This window comes from Coloeus monedula (genome assembly GCF_965178545.1).
Source record: "Coloeus monedula genome assembly, chromosome: 6".
Lineage (NCBI taxonomy): Eukaryota > Metazoa > Chordata > Aves > Passeriformes > Corvidae > Coloeus > Coloeus monedula.
The window spans coordinates 6,427,194-6,444,287 of record NC_138786.1 but is presented as its reverse complement, the minus strand read 5'-3'; the positions used below and the strand labels follow the sequence as shown (position 1 = coordinate 6,444,287).

At 36.2% G+C, this 17,094-nt stretch overlaps 1 protein-coding gene across 2 annotated transcripts in view; it reads right to left on the bottom strand.

Moving 5' to 3' along the window:
• METTL15 (methyltransferase 15, mitochondrial 12S rRNA N4-cytidine) overlaps positions 1-17,094 on the bottom strand; it is a 93,890-nt gene that overhangs the window by 5,517 nt on the left and 71,279 nt on the right. For both annotated transcript variants that reach the window (XM_082284440.1, XM_082284439.1), the window contains 2 exons: positions 2,980-3,171; positions 739-917 (listed from right to left, as the gene is read on the bottom strand). In XM_082284440.1, coding sequence (XP_082140566.1) covers positions 739-917; positions 2,980-3,171 — 371 coding nt within the window. The remainder of the gene's footprint in view (positions 1-738; positions 918-2,979; positions 3,172-17,094) is intronic.

The following is a 17,094-nucleotide window of genomic DNA, read 5'->3' as shown; positions in this document are numbered from 1 at the left end:
ATATTCAAAGTCAGCAGTTTAGACTTATTCATGACAAGATGTAGTGATTTTCGCCATTTGGTTAAAAAAAATAAAACATCCTGACACTACATATTAGAATGTTAATGAACAGGATTCGTGTCTTATATTTTTCCTTGAAAATTTTTACTTGAGAACACGAACGTAAAGGTTCTTGATGTAAGCACTGTTCCTGCCTAACTGCATTTTGTTCAAGTTGTTTACAGTGAGGAGCAAGGAAGATGAAGTGTTTCAATAGTCGCTTCAGGCTGATCTAGTTGGCATGCACCAGGTGAAGCAAGTCATGTATTTCTTTGTGCTCCCTGATTCTTTAAAAAGACAGAAATTATCTGATTTCACTCATAATTGAAAACTGCCATGGTACCTCCCCTCAAAATATTAAAATACAGAAATTTAAAACAAAGACAGATATGACATATCTGATATTTGAAAGTTTATCAATAGCCAGGATAAAGAATACCCAAGGCTGCTGTCATTCTGTGGTTCAACCTCGTTGACAAAATGATAAATCACTTCATGTTAAATCTATTATTAAACTAATTGTCAAACTACAATACAAAAAATGGGAGCTTAAAAAAAATGAAAAAGAGAGCTGACATCAGAGCAGAATAGGCAGGATTAGATCCTGCATGATTTCAAGTACAAATAGATCCCTCTGGGACCTTGGGGATTAATATTTTTTTCTCCTCAGCAGCCACTGTGAAGAATTAATGAGGGTACCTGCAACAATGCTTGCAAGCTGCTGAGTTCTGGTGATGGGGTATATGCTGCGTGCCTGAACGATGGCTGAAGCGATTTTCTTAGCATGCCTCTCCTCCCCGTATGTTCTCAGGATGGACGCAAGCGCCTGTTGATCTAAAGCATTCACAACATCAGCAGCAGTGGGCATGTCAGGGTACCTACGCACGAGAAGAGCCAATTAGTTCACTGACGTCAGTTTTCATTGACAAGAGGTGAAGCTTCATAGCGTTGAGACATAAAGTCAAACACACACACTGCATACAAGTGCCTTTGAGGTTTTCAAATAGGAGATGGCAACTCTGTGAAAACAGCTTGCACATTTTAAATCCTTTTTCTTGCTGGTCTAAATGGAGTTCGTTCCTTAACTTCAATTAGAACAGTTTTTGACTTCCAAGTATTATCATAAGCTATGCTTAATAAGGTGACAAGAATAAATATATTCCAGTATCATGCTAGGATGGAAATTATGTGTGACCTTTCTATTTAGCCAGCTTTAGAATATAAACTTGCCTCTTATGGGTTCATTTTAGCCACCTTGCATCATATGTTGTTTTCTAGTCAGAACTGATTTCAAGGATCTTTTCTTTCACATCTCCTGCTATGAAAACAATTGCTAATGAAGATAATTAAATATTACTTTTCAATAAAAGGCATAAGAATTTATATATAACTACTCTTCTGAGATAATAGAAATTACCTAGTAATACAAATTACAGGAATTATTACCATTTGGACAGTGTAAGCCTTCAATCTATATATCTAAATCCCTGTGACTTTGCTACTGAAATAGTTCAAAGTATTATACGAACATCATCTCTGGGTTTACTAATCAGAGAAAACATACAAACTACTTAATAAATTCTCTTCTAAATTCTCTTCTTCTCTTTCAGGCATTTTTTACTCCCCTGCAGCATCTTACAAAAGATAACAAAACTTAGAGGCAAGTAGTATCATAGCAACAACCATAGTGTAAAGCTTTTGTTATGCCTCAGGTATCCTTTGCTCTTATGCTCTTGTTCTCTGTTTGTTTTCTCATGATGCATCAGACTTATATTTAAGCCTGGAGTTCAGATTTTTGAAATCTGAGGACTGAATCCCAGGAGAATCATGGGAGCATTTTCAAGAAAACAGAAAAAGCAAGTATCATGAAATTTGCTGTGTTAAGACTCAACATTAATATGGTAAGCTAATTCCTTAGAAATTGAGGCTTCCCATGGGCTCTCTGTGAGCAGTGAAAGAACAAATGGCATTTCTTAAGACTCCAGGTTCATCAAAACACAAAGAAAAAACTGTCATTCTCTGTCATGCAATGCATCATGCAATTACAGCCATCATCCATACAAGACAGATCTTTGGTTGCTCATGCAAAAAGCAAAATGCTGCAGAAATACATCAGGTTGTCTGAAGATAAAAAACATTCCATAAGCGGAAATCATCATTCCACAACTGATTTTCATGCTCTTGAAAGTACTAAACACCAATCCAAATTTAAATACAGGTTATTTACTCAGTAATTATTAATTTGACAATTAAGTAAGCCTGATGTGCCTCCTACACAAAGCGAAAGGAAGCTTATAATTTTGCTATTAAAAATGACAACAAATACATGGACGTGGAAGACAACTTTATACAATGTAGCTATCTGATTTAAACTGGCAGATACAATGGATAGGATTTTACTTATTTATTTTTATTACGTTCCTTTTACAGAGAAGAAACTGGATCAGATGGCCATTGCACAAAAGAGGGACGCTGCTCCTTTCCTAGGGGAGCAACTGAACCTCCTCAAGTGAAGTTTCCACAAATAGTAAGTATGGCAGAAAAGGAAAGGGACTGCAGTAAGAAGTTGTGAGCCTGCAGATCTAGTGCAGGCTGAAAAACTGCAGAAATAATAAGCCTCTGAAAGGGAGATGTTCCTGTGACTGTATACCATACACTCCAAAAATGTTATAATTCAAAGGTACAGTTAATAAAACGTTACTGGTTTAACTACTCATCCCTGGAACGTTCCTCTTATTTCAAAGAAGGCAAAGACAATAACCAGGGCTGAGCACTGAGATAGAAAAAAGCTTTTTGGCAAAAGAAAGACAGGATACTCATGCAAAAATTAGATGTGGTTTGATGATAAGAATGCTTCATTTTAAGAGGAAAGGAAATGCACAGGGGTTGCTGAGCAGACAGTTTTTGATGTTCAAGAAGAAATATTCTATTATAATGTACCTGTCACTATCCATCCTCATGTCCAAAGGTCCATCCTTCTGCAGGGAAAAACCTCTTTCGGGTGTATCAAACTGCATAGAAGAACAGCCAGCATCCAGGAGAACGCCATCCAGAGTCCCTGGCTCAACCCCAGATGAGATTAGCAAAGCCTCTGACTGGCTAAACTGTCCTAGAAGAGGTTGAATCTGTTTCCTGTAAGAAAGTAGCAAATAAATAGCCTCAAGTATAATTATAACAATGCCATCTCTCCCCCTTGCCTAGCAGGAATTAGACAATAGAACTCAACTTGTCTCAGAAGCAATAGGACTATTCCCAAAGTAATCGTTTATATATTTTCATATGTCAACATTGAAAACTGGTCCAAACCACCCCTCAGTGGCTACTTCAACTTCTTTAACTCTTTACTCCCTTCCTGTTTGATCTTAAAGAAAGGGAAACCTGACTAAAATTTTTTTTTCAGTATGCAGGAACTCAAAAGGACACCTTCGGCAGGAATGTCCTGACTACTAAGGTACCTGCCCTGCTTAGCATGCCCCTTAGTCAAGCAAGGCCAAGGTGCAGAAAAGAAAGAACAGATCTTGGACCTGGAGAAGTAGACAAAATGGAACAAGAGTGCAGAACCTTGTGGTTAATATTTACCCAACAGGAAAAGAATTCCAAATTCCTGCCATGGGACCAAACACCTTTTTAGTGATATTTGTCATTTTAAAAATAACTGGGAGAATGAGGTGCACTGAAACATAAGCAGGTAAAACACTTAGTGTAATCTGGATTTGGGCACCTGATCACTGGAGAGAGTAGTTTTACAAGCACTTTTATACTTACTGTTCTTTCTTAGATTTAAAGTGGTTGTTTCTTAATATTCCCATACTGGCAAGGAAAAGAGGAATGGCAAGGGAGAAGATAACACATCTTCTCCACAGGTTCCAGTATCCAACTCCACTGAAGGTGGTTGAGCACTGGAACAGGCTCCCCATGGAAGTGGTCTCAGCACCAAGCCTGACAGACCTCAAGAAGTGTTTGGACAATGCTCTCAGGCACAGGATGGAATTCTTGGGGTATTCTACCTAGGGCCAGGAGTTGGACTCAATGATCCTGATGGGTCTGTTCCAACTCAGGCTACCCTATGATTCTATGATCTCCGAGGTTTCCAATGCTTTCTTGGGTATCTAATCCCAAACTTTTGGGTTTTGCCTGTATATAAGGTGACTTACAATTACACGATTTATTTTATCTGTCTCTCAAAATCTCAATGAATTTCACAGACTTAAAAAGATTAATCAACATTTTTAAGCAGTACCTGCAAATCAGAACATATTTCTGCCCATACCAAGAAGCCACTGCCTCCATGTGGAGAGAAAAAGCTCCGTTAAAAGGAAGACATTTATGAATCCAACCACATGGAAGAACACTCAGCTACACAATGTTCTCCTCATTAGAGCAGAGCAAATCCACCTATTAAACATAGCACAAAACCTGGGAAACTGTGAATGAAACAATTCCCATGAGGGATATTATGATTGCACACACAATTTTGAATCGATTTCTGTCCAGCCCATAACTGAATACAACTATTCAGCATAATAAGAACTGACAGTTCCTGAAAAGCACAATGATCCACTTAAGATACTTAAACCAATTTAAGCTATATAGTTATATAGTTTTGAGATTGTATTTCCTCCTCAGTATAATGAGAGGAATTTTCTTGAAAATATGTACCACTTTTTCCAACTGGGAAGTGTTTCTAACTTCACGACTCATGCAAATGAATGAACTTTAAAATTCCATATGTGAGAGATGAAAATAAATGAGACCTGGATAAAATTATAAATTGCCATTGTCCAGTTCCCCAGTAGACAGTAATCCATGTCAGTGGCTCTGAAGTAGTGCTCTACCAACCGATCTGAAAAATTATTCTGAATAACTAGAAATTTTATTACATTTCTTTAAACAAGTCATAAATATGTGGATAGCTAAGATGTTTACAGCTTTTGATTTGTGATGTGCCAAACTTTTGTGATTAGAAAAGGTTAATTAAAAAAAGAAGTATATTTTAAGTAAGTAGAAATTTACTCTTTGGTAGAGAGATACTTCAGGTGGAAAACATTATGAAGTTTGCAAATAAAAAAAAAGATTGAAAAATTATTAGGTTGACATTTGATGTCAGTCTTTCAGCTGTGTGAAATGATAGCTTCTCTATATAATGCGTTTATTATGCACCGCCTTGTGTGTATCAATAGTGGATACAGGCGTCTTGTTGAATATAAAGCCTCACTAAAACCAGATGTTTTTATAAGGTTATAATGACTATATTACAATGTTCAGGCCAGCTCTCTGAATTTCGGTTTCTCTGTGGAACAAAACCCACAATTTTAAGTATCTTGTCTATCTCATACACTTCAATTAATAAAACCAAGTACACAACAATGAAAGATATATTACCTTGAGAAAGGAAATACAAATATCAACTCTTTTTTGATAGGATAGTAACAATGATGATAATGATGACAAGGACTAATCTGTTAGATTATAAGCATGACACATTTATTTAAAATAAAATATTTTACCAAGAATTCAGAACATTTATTAAAAGATAATGAAACTCTTCCCTAGTCTACCATTCTTTATGCCTATACTCAAATAAAAACTGCCAGTTACACACAGGATTTCTCAAAATATTCTTAATTTACCCTCAACTTCCTTTTGACTTCAAGTTTTCATTTACATGATCTGCAAATCCACTTTCCAGAAAAGTCTCAAATAAATAATAAATAATGAACTGTTAAATAATAAACTATGTTAAAAAAATTTATTTCCTACAGTCACATGCCTTCTGCTCCATCCAGGTATGCAGAATTCTTTCCACTTCCTTTTTCAGTCTTCCAATGTTTTCTTTGGTCAATAGAGGATTTATGTTCTACGACCACACTTACCCAGTGCGAAAACCTATTACTCTTTCTGTCTTAATATATTGCAAGAACAGTGATTAGTGGAAAAAGCAGGAAAGGTAAACCAGGGAACATCTGTAAATACCAAGAAAAACAGCCAAGCTTATAGTTCTAAGAAGCCTGAGATGAGAGAGCATATCAAAACATTACCTAGCAAGACTGAATGGGGATTTTCATCAGGTCTTGGTGATACCTTTGAAAGCTGTTAAGACTACAAAGGGTCACATAGAGAGCATTGTAATCATTTTAGGCAATCTTAGCAGGTTAAAATCTAACTAAACCAAACTGCCTTGCTTAAGAGAAAATATTTAAACTTAGTACTTGAACAGCATTTTATATATTCAGAATATTTTAGAAACATTAAAAAAAACTGTGAAGAGCTTTTAGCTCCTCTCTTATAAATGGAGAAACAAGATTTGCAGGGTTTAATATTTAATGACTTGAAGATACCATGTAGAAAACTACGACAATTTCAGAGAATATGGTCTGAGGATATAAAAAAGCAGAAAATACCTGTCATATTAGCTTTGTGGGGGTGTGTATGGGGTAATAGCATGTTAATTTTTTGATAAATTCCCAACTGCTATAGACAAGGAATCTCTAACTTCTCAAAATATTCAACACGTTCACTCCCTCTTTAGTAATCTTGACATTCTACAGGAAAAACATATATAAGATTTTAAAAGAACACTGGGAATATGGACAACCTAACCTATTTTAAAAAGAATAAAAAGTTATTTACAGCAACTAAGGTTGTGGGGCCTTAATAGATTTTCTTGTGCAACAACTTCAAAAACTTGCAGAATTCTTGGGAAATAACACAGTTGGAAAATAATACAGAACCTTGGGTTCATGTCCTTTGTTCAGGTCATAACACAATATTTTATTATATTATGACACACAGCACAGTAATTCTGCTAGACAGGACTTGATCTGCACTTCTCAACTATATGAAAGAGTAGAATGAGAAAGAGTTCAATGTCTCCTAAAATACTTCAGGCTCTGCAGGTTTCAGTTAATCTCTGGCATTCTGCAGTGCTTTATAAAAATATTTATTTTTTATTTTACTCAGTTGAGAGGGACCCGCACAGGAAAAAAAGTAAAGCATTAACACAACTTCTACAAAATAAATAGAATCTTTTCTCTCATCTAATTTCTCTCCATTGTCACAGACATTGATATGACATCAATCATTCAAGTAATTTCACAGAGATATACAATGATACTTTGATGGTGCTTCATCATTTTTTAATGTATACATAATAATACTTGCTCTTGATGTTTCACTATTGCTCCACTTAAAAATTCTATGTATAAACACATGATGATCCCTTGTCAGCAGTGGAAACTACATTTTACTCAAGCAGAATAAATGGTTTCTTCAGAACAGAAAACAAAGTTTTTCAGCTAACTCTGGCAGTGCACATCAAACAAGAAGACCAACCTGGTGCTTTGATTCAGTAAATCCACTGGGACTGCCATCAGGGTGCCAAGTAGCACCAGCTGTAATAAGGATACTGGTACAGACCTGGTTTGACACTGACTCACCTCACTGAGGTCACTCACAGCTGTCAGATAGCTGCAATTTTCACTCGTGGCTGCAATGCTTCAGGGACACCTAGAAGCAAATTATGAAGTATTCTAGCCATAAATGCCTGGAACTTTCAGCATCCTACCTGGAAATTGCCGTGTTATTCTGCTTCAGTGTAACATCCCTCTCAAAAAATGTATCTGAATATTCTGTAAAAATTTTTAAATCACTTTTGTCAAATGGAAATTTGGCATGGTTTTCATGCTTCCCATGTGCATAGGTTTTGCGTGGCCCGGGTTTTGGCAGCAGAGGGGGCCCACAGAGGTGGCTTCTGTAAGAAGCTGCTAGAAGCTTCCACCTGTCTGGCAGAGCCAATCCCTGGTGGCTCCAAAGACAGACATGCCGCTGGTCAAAGCTGGGCCAATTAGAAATGGAGGTAATACCTCTATGATAACATATTTAAGAAGAAATCAAAACAAAGGTTGTAGTATAGCTTTAATTCCAGCCAGAGAAGAGGAGGAGGTGAGAACCTGTGAGGGAAACTACATGGAGACACCAAGGTCAGTGGAGAAGGATGGGGAGGAGGTGCTCCAGGCACCAGAGCTGAGATTTCTCTGCAGGCTGTGGTGGTGACCATGGTGAAGCAGCTGTGCCCCTGCAGCCCATGGGCATCCACGCAGGATGCAGAGATCCACCCACAGCCCGTGGGGGAGGTGCCCACGCCTGAGCAGGTGGATGCCTGGAGGAGGCTGTGATCCAGTGGGAGACCTGGTGGAGAGAGAGGGCCCTTGCTCCCAGGCTGGAGCAGCCTGTCCTTGGAGGACTGCACCACATAGAAGAGTGACCCATGCCACAGCAGTTCTGGGAGGACTGTTTGCCTGTGGGAGGGACTCACATTGCAGCAGTGTACAGAGCTGTTGTTTGTGAGATGGACTCACATCAGAGAAGTTCGCGGAGAACTGTCTCCCGTGGGAGAGACCCCACGGTGCAGCAGGGGAAGGACTCCTCTCCCAGAGCATCGGGAGAAGTCACAGCTGACCAAAACCCCCATTCCCTGTCTCCCTGCACTGCTGGGGTAGGAGGTAGAGCTGGGAAGGAGGGAGGGGTGGAGAGAAGGTGGTTTTAAGGGCTTATTTTATTTCTTATTATCCTGCTCTTATTTTGTTAGTAATAAATTCACTTTATATCTCTAATATGAGCCTGTTTTGCCCTTGATGGTATTTGATGAGTGATTTCTCCTGGTCCTTATCTCAATCCATGGACCCGTAAAATTAAAATTAAATTTTCTCTCCTCTGTTCAGCTGCAGAGAGGAGTGAGTGAGTGGCTTTCGTGAGTGCCTGGCATCCAGCCAGGGTCAACCCATGACACCAAGCAAAAAAGTAAAACCACAAATTGTGACATCTATCACCTTATAAAAAAACTTCATTATTACATTTCTAGTTTTATAAAATAATTAATTACAGATCTATGAAAAGCCCAGTATCTACTTGAGAACTTACAACTCAGCCTAGGCTGGGTTTTGTGCAACAAAATTACAAATTCAAATCTCAGCCACTGATTAACAAAGACCTGAAAACAGGAAGAAGCATATGTAAAAAGCAATTTCCATAGAACCAAGTTAAGATTTTCAAATTTGACTGCTACAATAATAACTGTGAGGATCACTGAAATGTCATTTTAAGTATTTTTAAATTGGTAAACTTTTATTTACCATGTATTCCCACTTAAGAGCAGAGAACATTTAAGGTATGCATATGTTTGAAGTCAACTACTTCTCTCCATATAACCTGAAGACATCACACCAAAAAAAACCCCAACAAACCCCCCTTTTTGCATTGACCTGTAGAACACTGAACATCTTACATGTCAGAACTGCTATCCCAAGAGTGTCTTTCTCTGCCTCCTCTTGTCAACCACCTTTCTCTCTTATACAAACCCTCATGAAACTAATTATTTCATGCTTCAGTTGTTCTCCTCTAGCTTCCAGGAAAACTTCCTCTTCTCCTTACTCTGCTGATGAAAAAAGGAAAAAAGTCTGTGGACTCCGGCGGGGGGAGAAATTGCAGTCCAAAACCAATGTGGTTGATAAGAGCAAGCTCCCTTTATTAGCAATCCAAAAGCACTTATACAGTGTACCAGCTTGTTAACTCTTAAGTGGCTTAAAGCTTATCAAAGCGAATTTCTACTTCTACATAATTGGACTTACATTGGCAAGCTTCTACAGTTATGTTATGATTAAAAGAATTCAGAGTTCACCCTCCCTTCTCCGGGTCTTATCTACACAGCTGTAAATCTTCAAAACTCCCTCTTTGTTTCTCAGGCTTGTTTCTCACACAGGATTTTTCTCATGCAGAGTTTTTCTCACACAGGCTTTTTGCTTGCAGGCCTATTGCTTGTATAGTTCTTTTATTGATCCCATAATTCTATCAATGATCCATGTCCCTGATCCTCTAACTATCTCCCAACACTCTGCTACATTCGGTAAAATGATGCAATCCTTTACTCCTCCTCTGTCATTGACACCACGCCCCCACAAATTGTTTCTAACAACCTCTCAAGCGTACCTGCAAGAAATTTCAGGATGGCTCAAAAGAGATTGCTCACTATTTAAATGCTTATTTTTATTTCTGTATTAAATAAGCACTCCACTATTCTGTCCACTAACACAATTTCAGCAAAAACTACTGGAGAAGACACTGTTTCAACTAAAGGAAAAGATACAATTTTTAAACCAAAAGCACAAATATCAAAGATGGTTTCCACTGAGTACATCCAAAATCTTGTGATATTAGACATCTTCCATAGCAGATATACTCAATCCCATTAAAACAAATATGAAAATTTAAGTTCCTAATGAACGTTTCCTGCTAAATTACAGATTAAGGAGGGAATTCCTTTCCTTTTATGGGAACACAGAAAACTTAACAGAGTAAGACTAGTGATCAAGGCAAATTTCAATATTACATGTCCCACCAAAATTTGAAAAAATGTATTTTTAAGTTTCCTAAGCAACACAAAGTTTTGCTGCATAATAAGAGCAAATTTTATGCAATTGCATCCAGCCATTAAAGCCTTTGCTATAAAATACATAACATTGTTATGCATGACACCTTTATTACATAATATATATAGAATATGTAATATGCTGTCATCATTCAGATGTGCAAAGAAAACCAAGCTGTCAGAATGATTTGCTTGTCACTCACAAGATATAACAGTTCAGAGGGTAAGATACCACCCTCAGAAAAGTCATAAATGTTTCTCTGACCTTACATTGCCCCATCTGGGGATTTCATTTGGAGGTATATCTTAGTTTAGCCTTCACAGCAACAGATAGGACTGCCTAGTCTTACAAGGATCATTGGACATAAGCAGGAACAGCTGAATACATGTATCATTACCTCAGGACTACCAAACATCCATTGTGACCCTCAGCTTTATTACCACCAATTTTAAGTGCCCTATCACAACCAGTATGTATATATCACATACCAGCTGAATCTGCCTGTTATTTCACCTCTCCTAATAAACACTATCACTTTAACAATTACTGCAAGAAGTTTTGTTGGACTTTTTTTGGACATTTCTGATGACAGTTTGCACAACCACTTTTTAAGGGTGAATGTCCAACTCATCATTCAAGTTCTAAGAACATTTTTCACTGTAAGAAAACACAGCAAAGCAAGTTTTCTTAGAGTTGATAAATCTTAATAATTATACCCCTATTCTTTTTCTACTGGCATCCTAAGATATCTTGATAAAAATTGCCTCTCCAGTCCACAACAACTCACATATAAATTCACACTTTCATTAAAGACACAATGGTATTTTATTGAATTCCAAAAAAATGTTGCCACTGGCCATAGAAGGAAGAAAAGTTCTGTTTAAATCAGTTGTCAAAAACCAGTAGAATACAGAAGGAAATTCTGGATATACACCAGCAAGTTGAAAAGTACAAACTGACATCAGGAACATAGCAGCTGTATATGAACACGTTTCAGTCCATGAATATAAGAATACTAAAATCTGTAGCAACAATCATTTCGGCAGATTTTTTTTCAACATGCAGTAAAGGGGCAGATCACTTTTTCCCAGTTTTAACACCCAGACTCAGAGGAATCTGAAACTGTAATGAGTGTTGCAGACTGGAGACAAGGCACAAAAACAGATTTATCATTCAAACAGCTTTACTGATCAATTACTGATTAATTGTGATCAGGCATGTACAATGACCAAAATACCATATATAAAATACTACAGTTTAAAAAGACAAGAATTTGCCTCTCCTTTGCCCCACTTGTTAAATGAACAGAAAAAAAGAGTGTATTTCTCTAGTAATTGCTTTCCCCCACTGCAACATTACGGTTTCTGAATGTTTCTATCTTACTTAAATGAGTAATTAACTCTTCTTTCTGTGACAAACCATTTCCTTGTTTGAAACAGTAGTTCAGCCTTAGAACACTGAGGATAAATACATCTAGCTAATCAACTATTTATTACAAATGAAACAAGTAACTTTTTCTTCCTTCCTGTCATTCTTTTCTGAGCTATGTCATAGAAGAAAATGTCTACATTTTTAATTGACTCACACCTCAAGCATTAAACTCTCTCTCAATCACTTGGACAGCATCACATCTCCCAGCTATATACTCATAACTGTTGGAAGGAAAAATTAGAAAATTAGAACATAAGAGGAATGCAAATAAGGACAGAAGTGAAACAGGGGCATCACTCAGCTAGAAGTTACAGAAGTCTTTGCTCTTCTGTACCTTTGCTCATACCAGGTCTTACCCTTTTTCAGAAAAGGGAACACAAACTCTGCATAGAATTAAAAACTCAATCATATAATGGGTTTAAAAGACAGGCTAATACTCAGTAATTTGTCTCTATTTCTTTCCCACTAGTTTTTAGCATGCTCTTCTAACCATCAGTGAACACCGCTCATTAAGTTTTCAAGAACAAGCCCAGTATTTCACTACTCACTGGTCAGCTCATAGCCTACATAAGTAAACCTAATGTGTTTTGGCACACCACTTAACTACATGTCTTTACACCTGCTGCCTTGTAAGGTTCTGCAGTTCTCCAGAGTAAGTCTTCATTTTTGCTGTATTAGGAAACAGCCTAACCAAAACCCAACAGCAACCATGCCACCAATTTACTGGGGGGGTTTTATAATTTATGAATAAATAAATTGCATGCTCTACCCACGTATCCTTGTCGTACTGCACTGGTGAGCTCATAGCTTTGAAATGAGATCAGAGTGACCCCTATAACCAGGCAGAAAATCTACACCAGAAGATTGCTTTGCTTCTGCTACTCACTCTCTACACAACTTTACCTCGTTATATTATACTTGTTACTTCTGTATTTACAAACTCTGAAAACTTGCTCCAAATTATGAAACACTTAAAATCAAAACTAAATCTATATTTGTTTCTCATAACATTGCAATCCAATCTTGGGAAGAGAGTAGTGTGCTTAATCACACTAAAGATTATAACATATGCATACTTAAAAGGGAGTATTTTACTAGTTCATCAAATCAAAACCTCAAGAAAGTCATTATTTTCTAATACTGCATATGCAGAGTTAGGTATATCCCCTAAGATAACCTTAGTTACACTACTGAGCATTAAATTTTGAAAAAACACTGAAATTATACAAAATAATACAACATTAAAAATTCTAAGAATGCTTGTGATTTAAAATGCTGTCTTAAAACACAAGCTGGCAGCAATTCACTTTCCCAGTGATCTTGACTTTTTTTCTTGTTTAAAAATTTCAATTTCATAAAGCAATCATAAAAATAAAACTAGTTTGTACAGGAAACATGAACATCTTGCCGCTCTTTAGACACCACCAGTTATCATCCATGTAGAATCATACAGACAATTCTATATTAAATTCTAATTCTGTTACGTCATTTATTAAGTAGCTTGTAATAAAAGCTGAGAAATTTAAATGAATTTCACCAATGAGGCTCTTTCCTGACATTCAGTGTTTCCTGTACATTTTTACATCATACAAGTCATGAAATGCTGCATTCAAATGAACTTCCCTCCTACAAAATGAACATCAAGAAATTGTGAAAATTATCTTTAAAGTAAATATCAGAAATAATAATTATTGTTTTTACTGAAATACCCTAGTCTCAACAATGTATTTTGTTATGCACAGAGACTACATGCAGTCTAATTACTTGTCACTGCAGATTACAACATGAAGTCGGAAGTTGTAAGTATTTGGAGAAGTAAAAGGACTTTTAATTGAATAATGTTTGCTCCTGAAACTACACATGCAATTTTAAATTACCGCTCTGCTTCTCTCTACTGGGAAAATATATTCAATTGAGATACATTAAAAAAAAAAAAAAAGAACAAAAAGGCACCCCATTTGTGAAACAAGACAACATCCTGAGGTAAAAAAAAAAGCTGTGAGTCAGCTCTACCAAATATGAAAGTTAACTAAACAGTACATAATCAAAAAGATACCATATAGAAGAAGTAATGTGGAAGTATACAAATATGGCAGACTATGAGAACAGAAGCTGTTGCATAATTCCATCTAAAGTACCATGAGACGATCCTTACAAACTTATAATCAAAAAAAATATTTGCAGGAAGTTTCTAACCTAGAAGGGGCAATGTCAGTCTAGCTAAATTTGTTGCATGTACCCCAGTAAAGGATGACAAAGTTCCTAAAATATTACCAGAGAAAAATGTGATGAGTTCAAAGCACCATGTGAAAATATGTATTGAAGGGCCTGAAAAAAACCCTTGTACGAGCTGGAAGCTCATAATCTGAAGATAATCATGAAGAAAAGGACTAGGAAGATTTAATTGACATTTGATCAGTAAACAGTAGCGGGAACAAGCTATGAAAAGGGAAACAAAAACCTACAATATACAAGTCAGAAGTTTTAATCAGAATAGAAAAGTATTAATGGTAAGACTTCATCCAGAGTGCGGTATGTCATTAGGGGAGCCTTACCTAAAAGAGAACAACTCAAAGTGGAACTGGCACAGAGGAGCTAAAACAGGATGAGTAGAAATGACAGATTATGAGATGAGAGGATAAAAAAAACCCAGACTTGTTTTGCATACAAAAAAGAAGGGCAAGAATAGATGTCAGTATCCTACAGTGAGTATTTTAAAAGCCAAGGAGAGAAAAGAGCTAATAGATATTAATAAACTATTAGTTAATTTTCTTCAATTAAAATTAAATTAGGTAACTGCTTTAACAGGAAATTTTTAAAAAGTTTCATATAATGAAAAATTAGACTCTGGAATAGCTGGAGCACTGCATATAGAACTCCTAATTACTTTTAAAGATAGAGCACAGTGAAGGAGATTAAATTATGCAGTGGCTTATAATACCATGCAATTGGATTCAGTGATGTAGAAGTCTCTTAGAGCATGTTTATATTTGAACAGCTATTGTAACTCTCCATTGAAAAGTTCACCCTGAAACTGTTTATGTAAACTTTTCAAGACATATACACATTACACATTTTACATGTGTATAAACATACTCCAACCTAAGAATAACCATACCCCTTAGGTATAAACGATTCCTTTTATTTTTAGAAATGCCTAAACTGAATGCATAAATACAATATTGGCACTGAAAAGACTTCTTTCTATTAATTTTTCCCAAAGCGGTTTCTGGGGAATTTTTAAGCAAACATAACATTGATATTGACTGAAAACTGCTATTTTCTGATAGAAAACTCAAAAAAAGACACTGCTCTCAGGTAAAATTATTTTTAGCTTCTTTTTATTTCTTAATTCAGAATATGAGAAAGGAAATTACAAACCCATTTTCTGCCACAAAAGAATGATTAGGATCCCAAGATCAACAACTTTTGATCGTTATTGAAGGAAAAGTCAGTGTCTGTTTTTCCACAGAGAGCAATAACATAGTCTAAAGGCATTACCTTAATGTGATATAAAAGGAGAGTTCTGCAATACTCTAAAAAGAAACCCCTGAACAAAACCCAATACTCTAGTGGTATTTTTAAGTATAATTCTATCCAACTAGAATAAGGCAGAACAGACATATCTAAGAAGAACATTTTAACCTTCTGCTCCATGGCTTGGGACTTTGTAGGCTGTATTTCTCTGTCTATGAGCAGTTTTCTGTTTTGTGTAGTAGCTAATACCTCAATTAGACAAGTACTTTCTATTATGTTACTAGCTTTATTAAAGGCTAAGATCTTATAAGTAAAATAATTACAGGTAATTTTCACATCAAGATGAATGCCCTTCCAGTTGCTAGAAAATACACAACTTGATCTTGACAGCAACTACAGTCTACTTCACCATGTACTTTAACTGAAGTTTTCCAAAACTGGAATTAGGCAAGAATCCACATTAGCATTTGATCCACAAATGCTCAGACTGTTATAGAGAATTTTTTTTTGAAGTGCCATCCTCTTACATGGAAATCACAAAACTAGAAAATAATTTGCAAAAGAAACCTCCAGAGGTCTTCTCATCAGTCCAAAGCTCAATGCAGACCTAATCAGATGGGTTCCTCAAGGCCAGGTCCAGTTGAGCCTTGAACACCTCCAAGATACTCCACAAGCTCTCCAGGAAACCACTTCCAGTACTACAACCCTTATGGCCATTTTTTTCACTGTAACACCTAATTGGAATTTCCTGCCTTTTAAGTAATTTCTCAGAAACTCCAAAAGACTCCACATCTATGGCAGCCCTTCAGGCAGGTGAAAAGCTTTAGTGCAATTTGTTCATAAAGTTGGCAAAGGGTTTTAAATTATTTAAGTCTTCAAAAATACTACAGATCATTGATCCTGTTTTTAATTTTTTTTCCCTGAATTACTAAGACAAACTTGAAATTAAGATATAGCAACTGTCTATTTAATCAAATTATAAAACAAGAGCAGTTTGACATACCTCTGGAATCATTCTTAGTTGCATTTTGTCACATAGAAAGCTAAACAACTACTCCTGAATCATTTACATATTTACTACAAGCAGGCTCATTTTCCATATCAGGCTACTAATATATGACTTAAAAGCTTTTGATGTTGGATTCTTGGCAGGATATAAAATAATTGCTCATCATTACCTAATGACATGAAAAATTTAAGAATCAAGCTCTCAACACAATCTGGTTTACATCTCAATATTTTTGCACATTCTCAAAATAGCTGATTTTTCAGTTCTATTATGGTTTTCTTTGAAAGTGCCAGTAAATTGAATTTCATTGCTCTCCACTTGCTACAGTACTTTTCAGTAAAAAAAATTCATTGCTGAGTAGAACAACTCTCATTGGAAAAAGGTCTCATTTTTGTTACTATACAAATATATTTGTGTTCCCATTCACAAGCTGAACTACTGAAATCATTATAAATACCAATACCAGCACTTCAAGTGAAAAAAAATCACCTTTTATTTTGAATAAATGTCTCTTTGCCAATGCAAAACCATGGGTAATTCATTAAATTCTTCAAAATACTGTAGATGGCTCCACTGGTGTTCCTACAACATGCTCTGGTAACATTTCAAATCACCCATGGGAAATACTAAAGAAACACCTTACTATTTCATTTTGGCAGGATAATGCCTTACCTAGAGTATACTCTTCCCTAAGGTGGCATATTATAGGAGTAA